At 37.4% G+C, this 27,554-nt stretch overlaps 2 protein-coding genes across 3 annotated transcripts in view; both read right to left on the bottom strand.

Moving 5' to 3' along the window:
* Positions 1 to 5,800: 5,800 nt before the first annotated feature.
* Positions 5,801 to 27,554, bottom strand: part of Polb (DNA polymerase beta) — a 37,270-nt gene continuing 15,516 nt past the window's right edge. The window contains exons 7-14 of one of the 2 annotated variants that reach the window (XM_003464569.5): positions 25,698 to 25,749; positions 24,161 to 24,215; positions 23,990 to 24,062; positions 13,085 to 13,155; positions 12,134 to 12,220; positions 7,961 to 8,025; positions 7,349 to 7,488; positions 5,801 to 6,039 (exon numbers count right to left, since the gene is read on the bottom strand). In XM_003464569.5, the coding sequence (XP_003464617.2) occupies positions 5,945 to 6,039; positions 7,349 to 7,488; positions 7,961 to 8,025; positions 12,134 to 12,220; positions 13,085 to 13,155; positions 23,990 to 24,062; positions 24,161 to 24,215; positions 25,698 to 25,749 (638 nt within the window). In that variant the 3' untranslated portion in view covers positions 5,801 to 5,944. The remainder of the gene's footprint in view (positions 6,040 to 7,348; positions 7,489 to 7,960; positions 8,026 to 12,133; positions 12,221 to 13,084; positions 13,156 to 23,989; positions 24,063 to 24,160; positions 24,216 to 25,697; positions 25,750 to 27,554) is intronic. The other variant, XM_063239920.1, reaches the window with a different exon arrangement.
* Positions 13,532 to 23,983, bottom strand: LOC100732732 (DNA damage-regulated autophagy modulator protein 1). Its single transcript, XM_063239921.1, has one exon. The coding sequence runs from the start codon at positions 23,416 to 23,418 to the stop codon at positions 22,702 to 22,704; it is 717 nt and encodes a 238-aa protein (XP_063095991.1). The 5' UTR covers positions 23,419 to 23,983; the 3' UTR covers positions 13,532 to 22,701.

The following is a 27,554-nucleotide window of genomic DNA, read 5'->3' as shown; positions in this document are numbered from 1 at the left end:
TTTCAAGGAAAGTGACAATATGGTAACTACTTTTATGTCAGGATTATCTTGTGGTGAAACACTATTCTGCTTAAATAGTTATGTTTTGATCTGCGCTGTTTTGCTGTTATGCCCTCTTTTATCTCAATCTCCACTTCATTATTTACTTTTTTATTTTTATCCTTTTAATTAAAGGAAAAATAAATAAAAAATAGCAGGATATATTATAGTAACCCACTTTGACTTTCTATTATCTTGATTTAAAGTCCTGTATTACTCTCACCATCTTGTTTTTGACTGATGTCCCCCTATTCTGTTTTGCTTGATAGTACCAGGTTCGAAAGTTTAGGCAACAGCTGTGAAGATAGTGAGATTCATTATGACGCCCATTCTCGTTGATTTTTATCTACTTTTGAAGACCTATAATGTCTCCAATGTTTTGGTTTTGTCAGTTTTGTTCTTTACTGTTTTGTTCAATTTTATTGTGACTGATGATATAGGCAAATCTATTAGAGATAGCGGGAGGCATTATGGTACCCATTATTGATCACCTTGTATTATGCTTTTACAATATCTATTATGTCCACCCTTTTGATTTGATTGACTCTGTTCTGTTATGTCACATTTGGTTCTACTCCCTTCCAAAAAAGTAATAAGAACTGTGGGAGCAACAAAACCCAAAATGTGTAATTGTCATTGTACAAAAGAGAGGAAAAGAAAGTGCTCTAAATGATATACCTGCATGTATATTTAAGTGTATAAGATAGAAAATGATATCACTGAGTTTTATTGGATCATTGAACGGAACTGTTTGCAGTCTCACTGTTGGAATGTCCACTTTACAAGCTTTAATTTTGTGACTTGAACAATTATTTCGAGGATGACAATATGTAATCCATTAACTAGTGATTTCCTGTTTATTTTTTTCTGTAAATCTGTATAACTTGTACCCTTTCTCTGCTTTTTTTTCTCCTTAAATAAAATTAAAAAAAAAAAAAAGGCAAGGCACAATGAGGAGGCAGGCCACTATCATAATTAAAGGACCCAGGACAGGTAGAAGGGAAGGTGCCCATGATCTGAATGTGTTATTCTACCAGGACCATGGTGAGGAACAATATTTCTAGCTTAACTGACAGACTGGCAAATTACTCCATTTTGGTTAGGTTTTCCCTTATCCCAAGTTTGGCATAAGGTCTAAGGTGACAGTAAGGGAATCTGAACATTGACAGTGGAGTTGCGATGGGGTGAATTATGGGAGGCAATTATTCCCCCACCTGAAAGGGTAAAAGTATAGGTAGGATGTCCTTGGCGAGGGGTTGAGCTGGAGAGAATGGGAAGCATGAGAAATGTAAGGCTTGACAGTTGAATCATGTTCGGGAAATTACAGACAAGGGGTGGGGAAGCTGTGACTGTCGCTGTGAGATGAGAGCCCAGACTCAGAAGGGTCTCCTGTTTAACTAATAGAATGTATAGGATCAGGAAACAGATAGGGCAACAAAACATGAGTTAGTCTGAAAGTTGTGGCTGTGGGCCCTTGGTGAGGTGGAGACAGGTGGGATAGGAGATGTGATGATCACTCAGGATGTTTGGAGTCCAGGTAGCTAGCATTAGGAGGTCACCACTCAGCCTGAGTGACATGGAACCAGAGTGGCAGTCCAGCAACCTTGACTGCCATAGGAGTTGCGAGGAAGACCAGGAGGGTACCCCTCCACTTTAGTTGCAGTCCTGTGGATTTAGAAGATTTAAGATAGTTTAGGTCTCCGGGGAATATGGGAGGATCTGGTTTGTTCTCATCAGAGGGTTGGGGACGACAGAGACTGGCATGCTGTTGTAATGTGTCAGAGGAAGGAGTGAATTGGGATGTAGTCAGCAAGAGGAGGGAGACTTTGGGAGAAAGGTAGGAAGATAGTGGACTAGGAATGGTTGGCCATACTTGAGTTTAAAAGGGCTTAGAAAGGTAGGAGGAGGGGGAAAGTGCTCTGAGTTTGGCTAAGGCTAGGTGAAGGAGGTAGGGCCAAGATTAGTGTAATTCTAAAATAAGTTTTGTGAGGTGTGTTTTTATGAGGATTGTGGATGGTACGAAATGTGTAGGCATCAGGTGATGTGTAAGCTTGAGGATACCTGTTGAATGATTTGAGAAATAAAGGCTGGACCATTATCTGACAGGATACTCTGAGGTAGACCAAACCTGAGAATGATTTCTTGTAACAGGACTTTAGTAACGATGTGAGTAGTTTCCCTGGTTGTAAGAAAGACTTTTATCCATCCTGAAAAAGTACAAAGGTAAAGAGATATTCAAGAGTTTTGTGGTGGGCCATGTGTGTAAAATCTACCTGACAATCACGATGACATTTTGTAACATATTCGAATTTGCATTTTTGACATAAGCTATTCCCTTTATGGTCAGTCATCTCTACCTAATACATAAGAGGCTTTTACTTAATTTGGTATTTAATAGGATGTTATTGAAGAAATTTGTGACATTTGGTCTGCTCAGTGTTTAAGTATCTCTAAGTATAGTGGTACATATATAACATATATATTATACAAATTTTTGTTAAAAAATTATCATCTTACTGGTGACCTTGTTTGGTTTGACTTGAATCTCCTGGCTGAAGCACAAGAAAAAGGCAATGTCTGGAATTGAAAGATGATGTTCATCATATAGTTGAGATGATTTGTATACTTGAAGCATGAATATATTTAATATATCAAAAGATCAGCTATATTGAACTGTCTTAGCTATATGAAACTTTCATATTAGCATCTTTAAATCAAAAACCTTAATGTATTTTTAGTTAGGGTGTCTTCCATAAGACTATGGAGATTACTGGGGCCTCTGATTAATGAATTAAAACTGGTTAAAAATATTACCAGGCAGCTGCTTCCTTATTCATCAACTGCAGTCCTGTCTAACAATCCCAATCCTGAGGGATTTTGTTTAACCAATTTTAGCATCATTTTGACCAGCTGGCAACCCAGGTAGAAGCATGCTTTTTAAGTAAGTAATCCAAAAAAACCTTGATTAAATGATCTGAAAATGCAAAAGAAAAAAGAAAGAGAAAAGATTGTTGAGTGCAAATAAAAAAGAATATCTGTTTGTGGATATGACAAAGACATACATATATATAGATGATGTACAGATTAGACATAGAAACACAGTTTAACAGACAAATACTTTACATAATCATTGTGCACTCAAATATATTTGGCCAATTTGAATTTTAATAACTCTTCTATAGTTTTTACATTTGTAAATATAAATAAGAATGTTTTTATAGGTCAAGTAACAAAAATCTCTTGAAATAATAGATCCATGGTCATTTTTAATAGTATTTGTTCAGTATCTATGACTTACTTTCTCTCAAGCTGCTTGCCATAATTGAGCTTGCTCTTGTGAGCCGAGGGTGATGTTTAGAATCACATAAACATCCTTGAAGTGTAAATCATAACAATTAGTTATAAATTTAAATTCTCTAACATAAGTTTGGGGGTCAACAGAAAAGGAACTTAATTTATGGTTAATCTGAGATAGGTTGCTGAGGGAAAAAGGAACATGTCCCTAGTGTATATTAATCTGAGTTGGAGGTTGTTTTCCTTTAGGGCTTGAAATTCTTCACTCAGAGCTCTCCCTGATGGTTTTGTGTTAAGAAGTCAGCTGTGATTCTGATGGGCTTTCCTTTACAGGTGGTTTGTTTCTTTTTCTTTTCTTTCTTTCTTTCTTTTTTTTTTTTTTTTTTGTCTTTGTCATTTTTATCGGTACTGGGGATCGAACTCACGACCACCTGCTTGCAAGACAGGTGCTTATGCTGCTGAGCTAAATCCCCAGCCCCTGTTTCTTTTTTTTTTTTTTAAAGCTTTTAGTATTCTATTCTTGTGTTGAATTTGTAGAATCTTGACTATGATATGCCTGGCTATAGAATTTATTTTTTCAATCATGGCTAAATGGAGTTCTGTATACCTCACTTATCTGTATGTCAAATTCTTTTTCCTGCCAGGGAAGATTTCTACCATGGGGTTTGTGAACAGGTTTTTCTTTTTTTTTTAATATCATTTGTGCCATTTTCTGTTTTTTCACTGACTCCCATCATCTTATGTTATTCTTCTTTGCATTATCTAGCAACTGCTGGATTGACACATCAAGGACTTATTTACTGCATATAATACTAGAAAATTATATGCAGTAAATAAGTCCTTGATACATCAGTTTTACTCTGATGAGAGAAAATTTGAAAGGTTTTAGGGAAAAAAGTAGTTAAGTAGAAGAAAATAAAGATTAGAAGCAAGGATGGAAGACATGGGAATCATGCAAACTTTGGGAAACTGGTGCAGAACACAGGAGAGAAGAAAAGGAAGAAATAAGAGGATGAAAGAGAACCACAAAGAAGCTAGAAACCATGTCCATACTCACATTAAAAACAAGATCAAACTATGAAGGCAAAAAACAAGAGGAGAAAGGGAAAAAAATTGACTTCCAGGTTTGTCTGCTGTCACTGGTGGTACTGATTTAATCCAGCAAGCCAGCAATTAGCTTTAGGGTGGGGTAGTGGGTAAGCTCATCAAGCCTGCACCTTTATTTCCTCTGAAATTCAGGATGGATCTAGCAGCTGTTCTGAGTTCTGAGCTCAGCTGGCCCCTCTCCAAAACAGCTCCCAGCCAATCACTGTCCTGTGAGACAACTGTGCCCCCAGCACTCAGCCCCAGCTAGTGCAGTTGTCCAACTGTACTGCTGTTTGCCTTGGAGGCCTCTGGTGTCACAAGCAATCGCCATGTGTCTGCAGGCTGGATTGCTCCACCACCTTTTTCACTGAAGTCTCTCTCTTCACGCTTCCTGGGGGCTTCAGTTCCCACTGCAGATCTTTCCTGGCCCAGGGCACCCACTTCCTTCCTTCCTGTCATCCTCTCGTTGTTATATTCCAGTGCCTGGATGGTGACTCTCAGAGAGGCTGTTTCTCTGCTCCTTACACTCTGCCATCTTCCTGGAAGTCTTTTTTTTTTTTTTTTTTTTTTTTTTGTCTTTTTCGTTTTTATCGGTACCAGGGATCGAACTCATGACTGCCTGCTTGCAAGGCAGGCGCTTATGCTGCTGAGCTAAATCCCCAGCCCCTGGAAGTCTTTATAACTGCTTGTATTTTATATCTATATACTTTTTATGTTTAAAACCAAGCAATTTCCAGGAACATGTTTGTTTGTTGGTTTGTTTTAGTACAGGGGATTGAACTCACAACCTCATGCTTGCCAAGCAAGCACTTACATTACTAAGCTAAATCCCCAGTCCTTCCAGGAATGTTTTAACTTACATATTTTGATCATTTGTACATAAAAGTTACCTGGAAAAAAACTTAGAAATAAAATTTTGGTTTGTTTAAAGTTTAAGAGGCCATATTTTGTGCATATTAGAAGTGGTTTTGCTCAGGTAAACTCTTTCTAATGGATTCCAACCAAGTGCCACAGATTCTAATAAATAATCAAACACCTGACCTATTTAAGTTATACATATATATTACAAAATAGAATATAAGTCAAAGAAAAAAATTAAATCTCTGAAGCTTGCTAGTTTCTAAAAAAATCTTTCTAAAGCCATCTTCTAGTAGCTAGCCTCTGGGTATACCTCAAATGATTAATTTGTAATCAGCAGGAGGGAATGCAATAGAGTAATACAGATTATAGCATATGGCAGAAAATTAAAAAATAAAAATTTCCATTAAAATTTGCTATCATCTCATCTTTTGTTCCTCATTCCTGTACCTACAGTAAAGTATGATCATGAACATAAAATTTAAACTAAACACATATTTGTTAAGAAAATAAAATCATCCAGTAATAGTGCAAGAGGGTTTATTAACTAAGGCAAGCTAAGCATGAAGGAGAAATAATCAGTTAAAACACCAAACCCCCCTCCATAGCAAAGGTTAAGAAATAAATTAAGACTTCTATTGGGCTGTGCCCAGGAGGGAGAACAGACTCATTCACTTCGATCCTTAGGTTCTCGGTATTTCCACTGGATGTAATCAAAGATGTCTTTCTCGCTGTCCACAGGCAAGGGTTCTCCAGCAACTCCTGCACAGAAAGAAAGAGGCTAATTTTAAGAGCCAGTTGTGAGATTCAGATGCAGAGGTTCCCACGGAGAATTGAGAGTTGGTAGGGCCTGCTTTCAGAAGGAACAGAAAATAGTGAGCTGGTGAGGGCTATGGCTCAGTGGCAGAGCTCCTGCCTCATTCAGGCCTGGTCTCTGCCCTCAGTACTACAGAAACAGTGAGCGTGCCTCTAAACCCTGCTTCACTGCTTCCCTCCAGCCCCCTATGTGTTTGAGCTACATCACATCTCCAGGGCACATCAGCAGCCTGCATATCCCAATAAGGGCCCTGGAAGTCACCTTTATTCATTTTCCTCTTTCCTGGTCCTTGCCATGTCATGTATTACATAAAACACTCTCAATGGTTCTGGACCAGAACCACTAACATGGCTTGGAAGCTTTACATTCAGTCCCACTGAAGCCCACAGAACAGACTCTGCCTCTACCAGGGACCCAAGTGGACAGTGGATGTGTGCTGAATATAAAAAGCACCACTCTGGTGTACTGCAAACCAAAGCTCTGTGCTTTCAGTACAAAATACAAAACATTCATTCTCCTAGCAAAGAATAATAAACCATATAGTACATTGTAAAAGGTCAAAAAGATCCATAAGGCATCAATTTTCAGCAAGCCATATTCTTTAAACTTTAAGGCTTGGGATCACAGTTGCCCAGTTTTGTTTCATTTTGGTGTTAGGGATGGATTCCTATCATGGAGCCATGCTCTTACCCCAGATACTTGGTCTTAAGTGAAACTAAAAGCAATGGTAATTTGAGTTCTTCAGAAATCTTACAGATATATTGAAACAGATAAGCCCTTTACACCAATAAGATCTTTTCTTCTTCTTCTTCTTCTTTTTGTGGTATCCAGGGCTATCCCACCGAGTTCCCAGTCCTTTTTAAAATTTTGAGACAGGTCCTTGCTAAGTGGCTAAGTTGCCCCACTAGGCTCAAACTTGTGATCCTTCTGCCTTGGCCTCCAGAGTGCTGAAATGACGAGCATGCATCATCATCATGGCTGGCTGACCAATAAGATTTTTTAATGATAACCGTATGTAGAAATGAGCTTAATTCATTTTAGTAGGCTAGAAATAACTCTTGCCTTAATAGCCACCAAGTAAGGGCCTGGATGTGCCTCTTTTTGCAGGAAGGAGAAAAAAATATAGAGATGACAACTAACTGACATAGTCATTAAAAAGCTTTTTAGAGAAAATAAATTTGCTAACCCAAAATATCTCTGAAATATTTTTCTCACCATTATGTCAGGGATTATTTCTAAGGTAAACACACTCACCAGTGACTCCCAAGGGGCGGATGGTATATTCGTTGATTGTGAAGCCCTGTTCTAGGGCATGAGCTCTCATATTCTTATTGAAAATATCACTCCCAGTGAAGTAGAGAACACCACAGTAATACTGATCTTTGGGAATTAACCTACAAAAAAGATAGGCAACTATTTTACTACACATTTCAAATTTAGCAAGTATAGGATCCCTAATGTCTGAAAAGAACAAAATACAATACCTAAAATAAGTCTCTGACCTAATAGCCTGAAGAACACATTATTATTAGGTTGACTAGCACCTAAACTTGCATTGTCTTTGGTTTTGAAAAACCTGGCTCTATAAGAAGTATGCAGAAATGAAAAGCAGTGTGATTTATACACTAACTGTCCTTACACTTGAAACTACCCTTGAGGTGTGGAAGGCATCATTGTGAGATGAAAGTCTAGAGAAAGAGTCTATATATTGTCTTTCTTTACATATTTCAGGCTAAATATTTTTTTTGGTAGGAACATATGACTCTTCAGAATAAAACAGAGCTCTATGCACTTATGTTAACTTCAATACATACAGAGCGAGTGGACGAAAGATCTGAGGATGGAAAAGTAATAGTCTGAGAATACCTGATATCAATTCTTCTGTGTGGATATTCCTTTTCATCATTTTTAATGGGAAGTTGGCAAACACCCTAAAATGGATATTTTAAAGAATGTTTAAAGTTTTTAAGCATCAAGCTTAGTTTTAATCAAATCTTGAACATGAGTCTACTTTTGTCTTTTACAGTAACAGTTTTAGAATTCTAAGCATTTCAAATGAGTATCTTTTCTACTTACCACAGGTTTCCCATTACACTTTATGATAATTAGAGAACTACATGTAACAGCAGACAGGGATTCTAGTTATAAGAATTTGGTCTTTATGTGACCCTAAACAAATTAATCAAGGGAAGCATTGAACATGAAGCAGAGATGAAACAAGAAAAACTTGAAACAATGGTCTGGAAGAAAGAAGAAAACAAACAACTTAGTACAAATATTCCCACAAAATAGAAGATAATATGACCCATTAATCAGGGGCAGGATACTACAGAAAACACGTGTGTAGGAAAAGCTTAAATGTGATAGCAAAAGTAGAAGAGTTTGAAGAGATACTTCAAAAATCTATCTGATAGATAAAAATTAAAAGATAAGAAAATTAGAGGATAATTTTCTTCCTTTCCTATAGGTACATTTTCATTATACTTCCACAATTTTCAAACAAATATTACCAGTCCATCTTGTCATTTTTTTCCCTTTCCAGAAAAATAGGCAAAATTTCTGGGCTGGGCAGAAACCCATGCATGTGGGAAAAGAGCTTCCAGAAATCACCAAACTTCAAGTTAAAAGTACCTAAAATCATTGGAGGAAAAATACACAAACAGCAGGCTTTGGATCCTAAGGGGTATCAAATTAATACACACATCAATAAAAGCCACAGTCTTCCACTTAAGAAAATAGAAAAATTAAAATAATTTAAAAATAATTATTATTCATTTTTTGTTTTGAGACAGGTCTCTGCATAGTCCTGTCTTGAGCCTACTATGTGACCTAGGCTAGCCTAATTGAAATAATTTTAAAATGAGTATTTTATTTAGTTGTTTCCATGGCTGAAAAACTACCAAAACATGTTGATCTTCAAAATATGAAACTCGTCTTCTTAGGAATCACTTCTATTTGCAAGTGAGTCACAAAGGGTTCCATGTGGAATTACTTGTGGATAGGGGCGCTTGGATACTCACAAGCCATGGTCTTGCCATCTGTCACGTCAGTATCAGGATTTCATTTAGGACTATTTTTTCCTCAGGAAATTTTATTTCCTGAACTTTTTCTGAACTGCTAATGTTAAAAGATTTCTCTGTATTACTGTAAAGTCTTAGATTGAATGGATTAGTTTTGTTTGCCCTTTCAGTTCTGTAGCTTCATGCTGAGTATCTGGAATAAAGCCTGTCATTTCCTTAGAGTCGTTAAGGTATCTTCTTCTGTCCCTTGAATTGTTTCCATAGCTATTCCACGGAAAAGTCATCCAAAGTCAAATATACTAAACCATGAATGGTAGCCACCTTATATAAATGTAACAGACAATTAAAGCAGAAGAAATGGTTTTTTTTTTTCTTCCTATGTTTTAATCAAGAGGAAAAAACAGCTCTATGTAAAAGGCATGATTTTTATAAGACTACCTGGAATAACCCTGTCCTAAGGTTCAGCTGCAATGAGCAGAAGGGAATCTATGTTTTGAAAATGACTTACATATATATAACTTTAAAACTAGTCAGTGGTTAAAGGAACAAAGGTTTTAGAATTAAGTGTAGATGGAATGCTAATTTTTTTCCTTCTCTATAACCTGCATTTACTTTGCAGTCAATCTCCTTTCAGAAAGCTAGAGACCTTAACTTCTTTGTACACCTCTGTCCCCTGCACAGAGGCTCTAAGGGCTGTCATCCTCTTGATAGGTACTTCCTGGCTCACTGCCTTGTATCAATGCTTTCTCTGAATCCCATTCTCTTAGGAGGCTTCCCCTGTGCACCCTCCTCCACTTCCATCTCCCGCAATCCTGCTCTTCCTTTTTTCATGGCACTGACTACCACCTTCAGCAGACATACTAAGTTTACCTATTTATGTTCATTGTTAACCATTAGTCCCTTCCCCAATCGCCAAATGTAAGTTCTACCTATAGAATTAAAATCAAATTAAATTTTAAAAAGGAGGTTCTTGGGCATTTGCAAACCCTATTTTTAATCAGGTGTATATACTATTGGGCACAGAATAAAACCTCAAAACCTGAGAGTCAAAAGAACAAAGCATAAATTTCATTTCACAAAGACGGATAAGAACTTTTTTTAAAATCTTGCCTGAAGAAAGTTTTTCCAAAAATGCTGCTGAAGTATGATGAACTTAGGGGAAACACTTTCACAGCCCATTAAAATCACAGTGTTCAACTTAAGACTGTATGCACGGGTGTGTGTGTGTGTGTGTGAACATGCATAACACTGACCACCTCAACCTTGTTTACTCACCTTAGCTTCTTCTAAGTGCACAGTCCCATAGCAGTTGTGCACCCTCACCACTGTGCAACCATAACCATCACCCATCTGCAGAAGCCTTTCATCACCCCTGAGACTCACTTCCTCCTCTTCCCAGGCCTACCACTACAATACTGCTTTCTGAAGGACTCAGACACCTTTTCTAACTTTTAGCTAGCACTCCTGTCAAATCTGCACATTCTGAAACTCTTCAAATCCTTCGCAAGTCCACACCCCAGAGCATGGTTCCTTTCCTATCAGTCATGTGACTCAAGAAAGGTGGGGCAGAGAGCAGAGATCCAAGTGAAGCATCAAGTTAAGAACAAAGATAAGTCTAAGAAGAGTCTTGATCCTAAGTTTCTACTGGCTTTCCTGTTGGTTATTACACAGGGCCATTTACCTGGTTTTATTCACTTGTCTTAAGTTTTTAAATCTCAACGCAGTAGGAAATCCACTGGATTCTAAGAGCATCATGATGCTTCCCAGGAAGCCTGGGCCAGCACCCCACCACCTCCCTCTTATCATCCTATTATCATAGTTCTTCTGGGTGTTAGTTTATACACCCCAATATCTCCTCTTTTGGGTGTGGATTAATACTCTTTAGTCACTTCTAATCTCACTGAAGAACTCTGGGTTAGACAATGCAAGAGTGATTTGCTATATTTTCAGGAAAAACTTGCTGTATATCGGAGTCATTGTGGATTTTTTAAAAAAGAGAATAAAACCAAACAATGAAACAGAATAAAGCCAATCAAAACAAACAAAACACTGAAAGTGATATAGGACTTCAAAACAGGATAATAGGAAATCAACAATGTCTACCATAATGCCTCTTGTTATCTTCAAAACTGCTGCCCATACCATCAGACATAATAAAATCAAACAAGGGGCCAGGATATAGCTCAGTGGCACAGCACCTGCCTGGTAAGAGCAAGGTCCTGAGTTCAATTCCCAATACAAAAAAATCAAAACAGATCAGAATAAAACCAATCATAGTAGAACACTGAATAAAACAAAACAATAAAACAACAAAACAGTAGTATTAGAACTTCAAAAACAAGACAAAAGGAAATCCTCCATATTTACTATATTGCATATTGTTATCCTCTTAATACATGCTCAGATTACAGGCCTTAGGCCTACAAAGTCAATCAAACAATACAAGTATTAAATTATTTTTGTATCTAAATTGCTATCAATTCAGCCTGTCCTCCAAATTAGCAGGTTGTTTACACAGGGCGGCGGGGGGGGGGGGGCAGTCAGGGAAAGTGGTATTCTTGTCTGCTAGCCCACGTGCTGTTGGCTCATAGGAAAGGAGAATTAGCTTCTTATTTTTCCTCCCAGGCCCAGCATTGCTTCTGCCAACTTATAGGAAGGGAAAAATAGCTTGTTTTTCTTTCCAGGCTCCACATGGCTTGCACCAGCTCTCCAGAATTTCATATAGCTTCTTGTTTCTCTTCCCAGGACCAGCATGGATTCCCAAATTTTTTTTAAAATGTGAATTATAGTTATTTATTGTGAAAGTATACTTACAAACAGGAGTTTAAAACAAAATTTTTTACTAAACTATTGTGAAAATAGCTTTGACATTCTGGTATCCTAATTATTTTCCCTTAAGGCCTCAGAGATGTCCTATTCATTGACACTGACACAAAGCACAATGAAGTCACAAACTCTTGATGGTTATTCACAGTCTCTAGCAGTTTTTTTAGACAGGTTAACTCAAATGAATACTCACCATAAACTTGGTTTCACCCTTTGAAAGAGTATCTGTAATAAAATGGACCTTTTGTAATTGTTCCACAACACGATGTAACAGCTTTGGCTGTAGAATCATAATCAGGGAATAAGAACAAGAGCTGTGATAAAAAAATCTTGCCATGATAAAAAAAACACAAAGAACAAAAACCCTCTTTTTGGGGGGATGTTGGGGATTGAACCTAGGGCCTTATGCTCTACCAGAGTTCCAGCCCTAAAACTATTTCTAACACTAGTTTTCAGATTTTCTACACAGAAATCTCTGTTTTAATTTTTTGGCTGTTGGTTTCTTTTTCATGCTAGGTATTGAACTGGTGACTTCACACATCACATCTCTGCCCTGACTGTACCCTTAGAACTCTTTGTTCTTGTTAATGTTCTTCGTAAGTATTTTTCCCTTCATCTTGTCATATGAAATATATTTTTAGAAACCAGTTTTCACCAACCTCATGATGTCCTAAAATAAACATAATTTGTGTATATATGATTCATTAAATTAAAGAGTTAGCTGCTTCACTGTTTGTTAATGGTTTATATATTCCAAAATCAATTATGTTTTTGCCTTCATGAGTTTTCTGATAAAAATAAAGTTTCTTGGGGGAAAAAATAAAGTTTCTCAATATGTATTTAACAGAAAAATATTCCCTTAGTAAAAATCTAATACTACACTTAATATTTCTGAAATGGATATTGATAGACTATACAAAATCATGAGAATATTTAATTAAATTTCATGTCTTTCAAATGTTAGACTGTCCTCTCAGTTCCCCCCAGAAGAATCATGTGTATCCTTTCCAGAACTTAGAACACCGCATTGCATTTTCAGAATGATTAAAATAAACTTTACTGTGAAAACGTCCAACTATCATTTAGAAAATGGTATTTGCTGCTGCATTGAAACTAATCACACAAGTCACAAACTCTGAGGTACCTGCTTGTTTGATTCGGAAGTGAAGTTTGCATGGGTCAGAAGAACATCCATGTCACCACTGGATTCTGCACCTAGGACACCAAAAAATATGCATGGAGCACTCTGTGAATTCAGGCCAACACTGAACTAAATAAAGAATGCACAGAAGAGTCTTACTTCTTATAGCCAAACTTTCTACTTTGCTGGGCTTCATATTCACAATTACTTAAAAAATTTCAATTTTCTCTGCAATTATGAAGCCATACTAATAGAGACAGCAGAAATTGGACAATAACAGTAATTAGCATTAGACATAAATTACATATAATTTATTACTGTGTTAGAAATGTACCTAATCACTCAATAATAAAAGTAATATTTAGAAACAGCTTTAAAACACATGTACTGTGGTGACTGGCAAGAAAGGGGTCTAAGACCAGCTCCCTTTCCACCAATGACCTAGAGCTATGGCAACAGGCAGGAAGGGGTTGGACACTGGCTCCTGTTCCCACCATGATGGGACTCAGGGACCAGAGACCAGCACTCAAAAAGTCAGTGATACAAAAGGACCCAGGCTAGAGTGCACCTGACGGACAGATGGGACTGGAAGCACAGAAAAGTCCTAAGCAACAGTAACAATATGAACCAGCAGATGTAAGCTGGGTGAACCAACAAAGACCCGTGGAATAGAAGCGGGCTGGTAGTTCTTTTCTTTTCGTTTCTTTTTTTTTTTTTTTGGTACCAGGGATCGACCCTTATACGCGAGACTGAGCTAAATCCCCAGGCCCTTTTCTTTGTATTTTAAACAGCTGGGGAGAACTCCAGTCACAGAAAACTAATTTCTTTCTCCAAATCCAGAGACAAAGATCAGACCAAATCCCTGCACAAATTCACCTGCAATCTTGGCTAGTGCGCACATTCTAGCATCACACTTGAACCTGCTGTGGAACTGTAGACATTAAAGAAATCTCACTATTTTTATTTTTCTCTAATGGGTTTTCCTCTTGGTAGTCTGCTGGGCAAGTGTGTTTGTTTTACTGTTTATTTTTATTGTAGTTTGGTTGATGTTGTTTTTTTTGTTTGTGTTCTCTTTTTCTCTGTCTTGCCATTTTTTCAATGTTTTTTCCCCTCTGTGTGTGATTATTTGTTTCCTGGTGTTTTTCCCCTTTTCTTTTCCTTCTTTTTTCTATCTTCTTGTTCTTGTTCATGATTTAGGTCTCTAAACTTTCCCTTTGTATTATTCCACTTGTCCTGACTCTGTTTCATCAACTATCTCACTTGATTTAATGAGCCTTTCATGTGGGTAAACACTGTCTCTTCCTTTTCTGGTTCACTTCAATACTCCTGTGTTTTCTCTTCTAATCCCTGCTTCTCATATCCTACAATTACCCAAAACTTGGATGATCATCCTTTGTCCACCAAATTTTTTCCTACTGTATTTAACCCCATCCACCTGTCCACCCTACTCCCTATCCTTCTTAACCACTCTCCCAACACTCTCAACAGGGTAAAAATCACTCAACTAAGTGGACAAACATTGCATACAAATTCCTGGTGTAAGTTGGATTATATTACATAACTATAGAACTTGTTCCTATGAGTAAAGTTGTCAGGCTGATAGTTATCACAGTTTCAGTAGCCAGACTCTGGTTGAGCTTATTGTTACTGCTAACTGTACTACTTTAACCAGGATGCCATACCTATTATGATCAGTTTTTTCTCCCCTGTATGCCAGCACTGAGATTGCAAGAAGCCATATCCATCACCAAAGTCCAGTGCCAAAGGAATACATTCTCAGCCAAAAAGATAGCAGCTCTACATTCTTAATATAGTGGGAAGGTAGGATCTAGTAATAGACAAAAGAACAAGAACACCTATATGTATAAGACATCCTTGAGGAAGAGACAATGCTTAGGAAAGCCTTGATACCAGGGATAAAGCTATCTAACTCTACGGGCATCAAGATAGAAAACAAAATAGAATTTAAAAAATAGAAAATGATAGGGGCTAGCGATTTAGCTCAGCAGCATAAGCACCTGCCTTGCAAGCAGGCAGTCATGAGTTCGATCCCTGGTACCGATAAAAAAAAAAAAAAATAGAAAATGACAACAAGAAGAAACAAAATACAACCCCAAATGCCCAACCTCCTCAGGACAGGTTCAGAGCTCAAAAGGGACAGAGGAAATCAGAAGCCAACCACTAGAACTCTCTCAAATGAAAACAGCAGAAGTGAAAAGACAAATGGAAGAGGCTATAGTAAAATAATACCTAAAGCAATGACAATCAAAATGAAAGAAATTAAAGCAGACACAGATAAAAAAAATAGAGAAGATTAGGAAAACAAAGAAAACCATGAATGCCCAACATAAACAAGAAATGGAGTCAATGAGACAGACCCAAACAGAAATCCAGGAGATTAAAAGTTCCACTGAAAGTATATGCAACAGAAGACCCAAAATACTCCATTAAAAGACTACTAGAGTAATAAATTCAGCAGTGTAGCTGGATACGAAGTCGATGCTCAAAAATCAATAGCATTCCTGTACACAAAAAACTCACTGAGAGAGAAAATAAACAGATTGCATGAAGGCAAGGATAAAGTATCAGACCTAGAAGACAGGAATGTGACTAGTAACCAGGAAAAGACAAATATCTTAAAAACAGCAAAGGATCATGAAAAATCAAACCAACAGTTACAAGATAAAGCAAAGAAGTAAAACAAAAAAGATTGACTGGAGTCAGTGAGAAAGCTGGAGACAGCATTAATGCCATTAAAAACCTCTTCACAGAGATAATGGAAGAAAACTTCCCAAATATGAACAAAGAATTTGACCTACAAATAAATGAAGCATACAGAAGCCCAAATAGCCATGACCAGAAGAAAACTATACCAAGGCATATAATAATCAAGATTCCAGAAATTCAATGCAATAACAAAATATTAAAAACAGGTAGAGAAAAGAAACAGATCACCTGTAAAGAAAAGCCCCTCAGAATTACAGCACATTTCTCAACACAAACCCTCAAATCAAGGAGAGCCTGGACTGAGGTATTTCAAGCCCTAAAAGCAATCAATCTTCAATCCAGAATGATGCAACCTGTAAAACTATCTTTCAGATTCAACAGAGAAATAAGGTAATTCCATGACAAAGAATTGAAGGAATTCAAGACCACCAAACCAGCATTACAGAATACTCTAAAGTATATATTAGAAAGAGATAATGAAGACCACACACTCATGAACACCAATAGAAACCACCAAGAAGGGCAAGCAATTAAAAAGAGGAGAAAAACAGGGAACCAACAGCAGGAAAATAACATGAAAAAGATAAGCTAATATACATTATAACCATCAACTCAGCAAACAAAAGAAACAGACTGGCAGAATGGATCAAGAAACAAGATCCATCAATACACTGCACTTAAGAAACACATTTAACCCCAAAACAAATTCACAGACTAATAGTCAAAGGAAGGAACACAATCTTCCATGCAACAGGAACCCAGATAAAAGCAGGTAGCTATTCTATCCTCAGAAGTGTAAAATTTAAGCCAAAACAGATCAAAGTGACAAGGAAGGTCACTACACACTCATTAAGGGAAAACTCACAGAAAACAGTCATAAATAGATATGCACCAAACACTGGTGTACCCAACTACATAACACAAACATTAACAGATATGGATAACCAAAAAAGCCCTAACATTATTGTAGTGAGGGACCTTAATATTCCATTCTCATAAATAGATAGATCAACCAGACCAAAACAAACAAACAAAAAAACAAAGAAATATCAGAATTAAACCAAACCTGTGAACAAATGGACTTGGCAGATGTTTAAAGAGTGTCCCACCCAAAGGCATCAGAATACATATTCTTCTCATCTGCATGTGGGACATTCTCTAAATAGACCAAATACTACAACACAAAACATATTTAAGTAAATGTACAAGAATTGAAATAACTACTTGCATACTACCTGATAATAACACAATGAAACTGGAAATCAATAAAAGAAACCACAAAAACTGCATGAATACATGGAAATCAACACACTTCTGAACAACTAAAGGATCACAAAGAAAATGAAATGCAAAATTATACAGTATATACAATTAAATGACAATGTCAATACTACATGCCGAAACTTAGGGGACACAATGAAAGCAGTCCTAAGGAGGAAATTTATAGTAATAAATCCTCTCATCAGGAAAACAGAATGAACTCAAATAAACAATGTAATGTTGAACCTCAAAAAGAACAAATCAAATTCAAAGCTTATATAAAGGAGAAAATTATAAAGAACAAAAATGCAATTGAGACAAAAAATACAAAGAATCAAAGAATTGAAAAGTTGGTTCTTTGAATGAAAAATTGATAAAGCATTAGTCACCCTCATCAAAATGAGGAAAGAAAAAACACAAATTCAAGCAATTAGGCATGAAAAGGGGGAAATCACAACAGATCCTACAGAAATTCAGAAGATCAATACATACTATGAGAACCTATATACTAACAAGATAGAAAACACAGAAGAAAGGAACAGATTCCTAGAAACAATCCAACTGCCAAAACTTAATCAAGAAGATATGAAAATTCTAAATAACCCAGTATCAGCAAGTGAAATTGAAATTTACCAACAAAGTAAAGCCCAGGCTCTGATGGGATTCATAGCTGAATTCTACAAGAAATTTAGAGAAGAACTAATGTCACTAATGCTGAAACTCTTTAGGGAAACTGAAAGGGAAGCAATACTTCCAAAATCATTCCTAGAAGCAAGCATTACCCGAATTCCAAAACCAGAGAAGAACCAAACCAAAGAAGAAACTAAAGGCCAATCTCCCTAATGAACATAGACGCAAAAGTCCTCAATAAGACACTGGGAAACAGAATGCAGCAAATCATCAAGAAGTTTATACACAGTGACCAAGTTGGATTCTCATCAGGATGCAGGGATGGTCCAACATACATAAATACTATTCAGCCATGAAAAAGATAAACTTAGGACTTTTTTAAGTAAATGGATGCAATTTGAGACCATACTCATAAGTGAAATAACCCAGACTCACATGTGTAAATGTCATATTGTCTCACCAGTGTGAAAATCTGAAGTTGAAAAAAAAAAAAAAAGAAAATCTGAAGTTGTAAACAAGATCCAAATGTACAATAGATATTCTCAATAGGGAAGAAACTCTTCAAAAGAAAATAAAAACTGTCATGGGAGAAAGATGAAAGGCAGGAAGGGAAAAGGAAAAAAATATATAAATGCAACATGGTTAAGATAATTATATAGCTGGTTTCTTTTGGTTCACTGAGAAGGTTTTGTGCTAGTAATTTTCTGGACAATATTTCATGTCTGTATCTTGTACTCTGAGCAACCATTGTGAAGATAGCAATACAAAATATGTTGATTATTCTTACTCTCTTAGTAGCCTGTTTTGAAACTGTTTTATAGCTATTTCTTTTCTGTTGAAAATTAAAAAGAAAATGAAAATATATCTATTTAAAATGATACCTAAAGGGCTGGGGATTTAGCTCAGCGGCATAAGCACCTGCCTTGCAAGCAGGCAGTCGTGAGTTCAATCCCTGGTACCGATAAAAATGAAAAAGACCAAAAAAAAAAAAATGATACCTAAAAAAAATCTTAATTTTTTAGGTATTAACCAGGGGGCTGGGTATATAGCTCAGCAGCATAGCACCTGCCTAACAAGCACAAGGTCCTCAGTTCGACTCCCAGTATCAAAAAAAGACAAAAGTTAATCAAAAGCTTATTTTAACTCATATGACTGAATTCACTTAATAATTACAATACCATTGTAATAATTTTTAATCAATATTTATTAAGAACATAGCCCTTAAAAATAATTTGGGCTTTGGTTTTGATCTTACAACCATGTAACTCCAACAAGTTATACACAGCTGTTCCTTACCCTATAACATTTTTTCTCCCTTTATGTTTTGCTTTACTTTAAACCTACCTGCCACCCACTCAGTAATGTAAATGAGGACTCTGTATATCCAAATTGCAAGCAGTGCTACTGTTGTGCTTCGGGGACATTATGAAATACAGTAAGGGTGACTTTAACACAAGCACAGTTACAGGTCAACAGCTACTTCCCAGACACCTGATGCCAGTCCTGGAGACTGTGCTAAGTGAGTAGCAGGAAGCAGGTACACTGGCGCAGAGGTGCTGGTCAGTGCAAGGATTCACTTCCAAGTCAACAGACTAAAGATTTTATCACACTCTCAAAATAGAATGCAGTTTAAAACCTGAGTTGCTTATTCCTAGAATTTTCCATGTAATATGTTTAGACTGTGGTTGACTCTGAGTAACTGAAACCTCCGAAAGTAAAACTATAGATAAGTGGTACCCTACTGTATTTAAATATAAGGAAGACAAGATTAAATGTGTACTCGTTCCTGGACATCTACGGAAGCTATTTCCACCAAGAACATTCTATTGTCTTTTTTTCTTTTACTTAAAAGCTAAATGTCTCGTTATCCACCACCTACCCACCTACCACCAAAACATGTTTTATTAAAAAACATAATAAACTGAATTATCAAAAAGAGAGCAAAAGAAAATCTAGGGGCCCATTAATGAGGCAGTATTAAAGTATGATACACTCCCACATTCAAATGTTATACAGCTAAATCAAAGAATAAAGATGCTCTCTACACACTGAGCAGCAGGAAGACCTCCAGAATGCATTTGCAAGTCCATACATACACCGTATGTTACCAGTGAGGGGGGAGGATGGGGAGGAGTAAACCAAGGACGCACACTGATATCCACACATACTCACATTCATGCAGATACACTGAAACAGTACAGGAAAAAGTGGTTATCAACAGAACAATGGCAGAAGGAAGTGTACAGAATCAATAAGGTAATGTGAGACTTTGTAAAGTATACTTGTTTTATATTGAAGTATGTAACCAAAGAACATGCACAATAACAAAATAGAAATTGTACCTTCAGAAAGAAATAGAATATGCATTTGGCTTGCTGTGAATCAAAATTTACATTTTGAAAATATAGAGTCCAAGTTCCCACTTAGCAAGATTCTTAACTTGGTGGGTTTATAGCTAGGTAAGAGTTATACATATTTTTAAGAAGTTTCCCAGGTTTTTCTGATGCAGACATTACTGAACAACTGATTCACACCAATCTTTTTATGTAACCAGATCTTTTTATGTAATCCTACTTAACAGCAACATTATGGATTGCTTTCTTTTTTTTTCCCCAACTCTGAATTCTTACAGCAACCTAGAGTTTTTCAAATAGCGTATCAACAACTGCCGAGCAAAATCCCACCAACAGACACAGATGCAGTCCACGTTATCTATTGTATTCTAAACGTTTAAATGAAACTTCTCTATCCCAATTTTAATTCTTTTTCCCTACGTGGGATTTAACCCAGGGCCTTGTGCATGCTAGGTAAGCACTTTAACAATGAGCTACATGTCCATAGCCTAAAAAGGTAATATTTTAAAATTTCTTTAGCCTTTTAAATTTTAAGCCAGTAAGAGTCAGGACTGTGTGATTCTCTTTGCTTGGACTCACACTGTAAGTGGGGAAGTGACTGAAAAAACTAGTAAGAACTGGTTTTGAACAGATCATGGAACAATTTCGGTAGTCACTATCCAGAGAGGGTTGGCATAGAATCACCAACGTAATATGCAAACAGTGACATTACACAGACCATTTGTTTACATCAAAATAATACATGAGGGCGAATGATCCCATGACACAGCACCTCAAACACCCCTAGTTGCTGGATGTAGTGGTGCTCACCTATCATCCCAATGCCTGGGAGGCTAAGGGAGGAGGATCCCCTGGGCAAGCCTAGGCTACATAGTGAGTTCAAGCACAACCTGAACTACACAGTGAGATCCTGCCTCAAAACACCAAAACATGCTTAGTTATCTTTCCTCTGCTCACTCACACGCATTATTTAATGACTGTTCATTAAGCACTGGTATACCAGAAGGCACTGTCCTAAATCCTGAGTGACAGGTGAAGATGAAAGAATACACCCTGCCCATGGCTCTATGTCACCACGCAGAGATGTGAAGTAGTGCTGATGGACACACATCATCATGGACTTCTGCCATGGGGTCCTACAGCAGCTCAGGAGCTCCTCTTCTGCTTCATAATATGGCTCAGTGATGCAAGGATGATCCACAGTCTGAGCACTGTCAGAGCAGACCCAGCAATAGGCCATTCCTGTAAGCTTGTGGGGTACATGGGTACCCTAGGTGAGGTGGCTGTAACTGGCAGCAGCCCAGCCCCATCCTTGACTCACTCCCCTAAGAGTTCAGGGAGCAGCTCGTGCACTAGTCGACAGACAGAGGGGGCCTTGGAGTGCTCCTGTCACCAGCCAGGCTGCTTCTTCCTGCAAGATGACTTGCTTTCCATCTTCTTCAATAATTTGGGCAGAGATGGCATCTAGGAGATGTGGTGACCACAGACAGCTCGACTCCTACTTCCCAGGATGTTGAGGACATCAGGTCATGGGCATTCAGAGGAGGAGTCCAACCAGGCATGGTGCCATACACCTGTAATCCTGGCATTCAAGAGGCTGAGGCAGGAAGACCACTGCAAATCTGAAGCCAGTCTGGAGTACACAGTGAGTTCAAGGCCAGCCTTAACTAAAGTGTGACCCTGTCTCAAAAAAGAGGAGGAGCCCACAAATAGCACTCAGACTCAGAAGTGCCCACTGCCACCTCCTTCCTCCCTGTCTCTGCGAAGTATGTCCCTATGCTGGCCACCATGGGTAAATTCTGGATACTGGCTGCAGCTGTGGGCTCAGACTCTATGCCAAATTATGCAGTCACAAAAAGGATACCATATGACTCCTAATCGGCCTTGCTGAATCCTCCCACCCAGACCCACATTCTCTATGGCTGTCAGGAGTCACAGGGGAAGGAGGCCGAACTTCAAAGCCCCAGCACTACCCTGATTTGCTTAGTTAATGTGCATTGCATGACAGCCTTGTAAAGTTTGATTAGTAAGATTTAGATCTATGATTATTATAAATGTAATTTTATAAATACTCGTGGGATTAAAAAAAAAAAGTACATGGCTAGGCATAGTGACATATGCCTGTCATTTCAGGACTTGGAAGACCAAGGCAGGAAGATCACCACCAGGTCCAGGCCAGTCAGAACTTCTAAGTGAGGTCAAGACCAGTGTAAAACCAGTGTAAAACCAAGACCAGTGAGGCCGTGCCTCAACAAATAGGTTACAGAGGAAAAACTGATACTCTGAAAATGGAATTTTAGAATGACTATCCCCTGATTTTACTTTTTAAAAAATCTACTAAACTTAAATTCTCCTTTAGTGTATTTCCACAGATCACTCAGACAGACAAAAAACAAAACAAAAAAACTCCCCCAAACCCCCAGAATCTGTACAAAAATAGAAGCTCTCCATTTGCTGTATCACCTTATCTTTTTTGGATATCAACTTGTTAGTATAAAAAAACCGTCTGCATAGTTAAGTATAAAAACATGGCCACAATGTCATGATCCCCAGACACCTTGGATCAGCAGGGCGCCAACACCTGTCTATCCTGTGCCACGGCTAGGGACTGCCTGCACCCGTGCGGAGTGAGATCCTGCTCTGGCGTCTTCAGATGTCCCCGTTGGTTTCTATGGATATCCTTAGGGTCACGCTCTGAAAATCTTGGATAAAAGTCAGGAAGTAGAAAATGAAACCAAAGGCCGCGGTCCACTCGCAGATGGCGCTGACGAGGTGATACACATAATCCTTTTCTTTCGGATTCCACTTCAGCTTGGTGATAGAGATCAGGGAGGCACAGGCGATCATGGGGAGGACAGCTGCACAGGACACCACAGAGATGGCCATCCGGGTGTGGCATGTGGCCAGGCTGTTCCACTGGGGACAGGACTTGTAGGAGATGACGGACTGCAAGAGGATGTACATCACACCGCACACAAAGGCAAGCAGGGCGCCGCCGTCATGGACCACGGGCATGGTCAGCTCCTGGAAGTTAGCCACGATGCCCATGCCAATGCAGCCCACCAGGCCAAGAACTAACGACACCAGGTTGAGGACAGGCGTGCTTAAGTAGCTGGTTTCATTCTGCTTCTCCAAGATTTTATATCTCATGTATATCGTGGCCGTGCCAAGAAATGCAGAGAAGTTTATCATGAATCCAAAAATGCCGCTCTCTGGTGGGACTGTTCCCGTATCGCTGATGTAGGGCAGGAAGGGGTTCACGTGCCCAGACAGCACAGCCACCACGTAGGAGATGATGACTGCGGCCGACGACCAGATCACCAGCAAGAAGGGGACGAAGGCCATGCCCCGCAGGAAGCACCACATGGTGGGGCACCGTCACTGGGAGAGGGAGCGCCCAGAGGCAGCAGCCGGAAACAGGAAGGGGTAGGCAGAATACATGAGTACACAGAGATCAGGGCAGAGATCAGGAGAGGGGCGGGGCAGGAGGGCTGCTGCGACACCGTGAGGTCACAAACTACAAGTAGTGTCCTGCGTGTGTCAGCTGTGGGTCATAGGGCCCAGGCCTTCACAGTCCTTCTGAGACATTATTATTTAGATCTGCTATAGAAAATGTAGAAAACTTTAACAAAATACAGCTAACCAGTTTCACTACACCTAATCAAAGACATCATCATTAGCATCTTAATCTACTTAAAATCATTATGTCAATTTTATTAAATTTAGTCATAAAATATCCTATAAACAAAATTAGGATGAGTTTCCTCTATTTATAGATAGTCACATTTATGAACAAATAAACTTTGCTAATACTGTACAAGGGGGTATTAGTAAATCTGAAGTAAGCCAAACACACCTTTTTAATCCAAGTTATTCATAGACAATTATCAATTGTAACATCAAAGCATGAATAGCCCGAGATTCGGAAGTATATTACCTCTTCTGAAACTGCCACACACTGTAGCAATGTATTCAGAATCCAGTTTTTTAACTTCCGTTAGTACAATATCCTAATAGAAGAAAAATTAAGTCAGTATTCCAAAAATGGCTTTCCGTGGTGACATTCTCAATACTAACCAAAGAACACAATTCAGTAGCACACTCTTACTTGCATTTGTAACATCTCTTCACGGGGGATTCTTTTTTCAAAGTCCTCAAAATATCTACAAGGGCAAAAGATTTTTGTAAACTTAAATCTCTTTAAAAATTAAACTGCCTAATCCTTTTACCAAAAGATCATTCTCATAAGTCTTACAAATCAAGTATAAAACACATTGAGAAGACAACAGTAAAAGTGGGACAAGGTGTCTATTCTTGAAGTTAATTCTTTTTAATATTTCAGAGACTCCACCTAAACTATGTGAGCCTGGTTCACATAATAAGAGTAAACAGATATATTTAAGATATACATGTTTTCAAAGTAGACTATTCTTTATTGGTAAGTGAAAGGGTTATAGTTTATTGCTTATGAGTCATGCAAAAATACTACGGCAGAAGTGCTAGTGTACTATGGCATGGTAGCATAATTTTAGAGAAAAATACAGTTTACATCAAAAAGCTAGAAGAAAAGATTTGAACATTTTCAACACAAAAAAATTATATTTCAGGAGATAGGTTTAACTTGACTTACATATTATAAAATGTGTACATATAGCAAAACATCGCATCGCACCTCACAAATACGTATAACTTACATATTTAAATTAAGAAATAACACAAAAATTCAGCAAAATTATATTTTAAAATGTTATCCTAACATGGATGAACTCACTGACTGTATGATGGAGGAGCAACTACAGCAAAAACATTAAACTCTGGAGTTTAAATGGTTGAATTATATGTAACTGTATCTCAAAAAGCCTGCTACAAAGATATTTCAGGTTGAAATAATGTCTAAGCAAATGTTTAAAAATCATTATGTACCTATTCAAAACCAGTTTTCATGACGACCAGGCGATCTCATTTACTATGGAAATACAAGCAAAGTGAGAAACACACCATCCTGCTGTTACTGGTACTAACTACTCTTAGAACAGTAATGTAAATTTAAGGATATTTGCGGAAGGCATCAACAGGAAAGTTCAGAAGGTTGTTGGGACCGAATCGCCAATCGTAGTTACATACAACACTTACTCACTACCAGCAGAAGTAATCTATATATAGCATACAAAATAATTACTAGTTTGCACAGGCACACATTTGTTAGTTATTCTTATGCTGCGAATTAGGTGTTTGTGGTTTCTTTTTAAGTTTAGTTTTTCATGTTTGATGTTCTTCTCAGGCAGAATATAAGCCCCTTAGAAGCTATACTGAACCTTATCTCAGACATAACACACTACACTATACAACACAAAGTAAACAGCCATCATCTGCCTAATGTACTTAGTTTACTTATCTTAGAAGGAAGCTCCCAGCTAAAGTCAAGAGTATGAGGGAAATCCTCAAAAACAAGCACACAAACTAGAAAGCAATAACAAAATGTTTGAAAACAGGAATATACTCTACAAGAGTGTGCAATGAATTTAGCATTTCTAAACTAAAAATGGTTATATTTTGCTAAGTGTGAAGAATTATGGTATATAAAGAATTTATAAATTTTTTAAATTTTTACTTCTCAAATATCAAAAGAAAATTTGCTATCTTACTTTAGCCCAATTCGTTGGTGATGATTCAATTTATCTTCATTTTTCCTGAGATCTGAATAGAAGATAAAGTTGAGGTGTTAATTTAAATATTTTTTGGAAAAACTGAACTTCATAGCCCTTCTACAAAAAACTACTGAGGTGAAGTGAAGTGATTTTGGAAACAGAGAAAAAATTTCCAGGTATTAAAAACTAGATGAAGTAACTCTTCAATCAATGTAAAACTAACAGCTGATTTCATGATCATTTTAATGTATTGAATCAAAATATCAGTTAATAGTTGCATGAAATAGTAGATAAAATATACCAGGAATTATATCAAATTTTACTGACTATAGCAAAAAGCAACCCTAAAAGAAACAATGCTATTTAATTTATTGTTCATAGCAGTAGTAGTAATCATGTCTGAAGACTACATAATTAACTGGGTTCATTCATATTGTACACTTGTTCATCTACTTCCTTTAATTAGTACTTACTAAGGATTTCTGCTAAAAATCCATTAGTAAAGGCACTCTATTATCTTCATTTTTCTAATCTGCAAAACCTGTCATAGCACTGCATTTTGAATACTAAAAGTGAGTTAAACAAACAAGAGAAATGTGCTTTAAAAGCAGTTCTTACAATTAACCTTATATTCATGAATGCATATATTCCCTCTGGATATATATATAAAAGAGAAAGTGAGTATCTTCATGACACATGCAGCACTTTATATCTCCCACAGAAAATACTTTTTGTGTATGTCTGAAAGTAAAATGGAAATACTGAATTTATGATCTAGATATCAAGTTATATAACTCATCTTAATTATGAAATATAAACAGAAAAGTAGATCCTTGATACTACCATAAATGACTTTGATAAGTCCCGAAATTCTGGACTCCTTTATCCATTCATCTCACTCAGATAAACTGATATGCTATAAGCACAAAACCACACATCCCTTCTGAATACACAGAACTCATTCTCTCTAGTCATATGACTCACATGAAGTCTTATTTTATTTTTTTGAAATCCACTTTAATTCACAGAGAAAAACAATTTCCAAACACAACTATCAGGGGACAACAATGGTGCCATCCCCAAGTCAGTCACCCAGAGCACAAGACATATGCATTCAATTGTCTAGAGAACACCAGCACAAACCTTTCTCTTCAATGAACTCAGAGAAATCAGTAGCATAACTATCTTAACTATATTTCACACACACACATACACACAGTTTCAGCTTTTCACACTAGTGAGACAATATGATGTTTACACAATGCATGTCTGATTTATCTCACTTACAAGTATGGTCTCAAGTTGCATCCATTAACCTATGAAAAGCCTCCAGTTTGTCCTTTTTGGCTGAGTAGAACTCCACTGTATAAATGTACAACTTTTTTATCCATTCCTCAGTTGATAAGATCTAGCTGTTACAAACTGTGCTGCTATGAACAGAGGTGCACATATATTACTGGGGTATGATGCTTTTAATTCTTCTAGGAAGATATAGCTGGATCAAATGGGACCTCCATGCTTAGCCTTTTGAAGAATCTGGCTGCACCAGTCTACACTCCCACTAACAATGGAGAAGGGTTCCTTTTTCCTTCTCAGTCCCTCTAGCTTTTGTTATTGGTTGATTTCTTGATAATAACCATTCTTTCTGGGGTGAAGTGGAATCTCAGTGTTGTTTTAATTTGCATCTTTCAAATGACCAGTGATGTTGAACATTTTTTCATGTATATATATTTGCTGTTTGTATTTCCTCATCTGAGAAGTGTATATTCACCTCACATGACCATTTTTAGATTGGGTTATTAAATCTGAGAGGACAGATTTTTTTGAGTTCTTCGTTGTTTTTGATAGTACTCC

This window comes from Cavia porcellus, unplaced genomic scaffold, assembly GCF_034190915.1.
Source record: "Cavia porcellus strain 051 isolate PalLab524CR breed Dunkin Hartley unplaced genomic scaffold, mCavPor4.1 scaffold_29, whole genome shotgun sequence".
In the NCBI taxonomy this organism is placed as follows: Eukaryota; Metazoa; Chordata; class Mammalia; order Rodentia; family Caviidae; genus Cavia; species Cavia porcellus.
The sequence above is the reverse complement of the archived record's forward strand: the minus strand, read 5'-3'. Positions and strand labels throughout refer to the sequence as shown.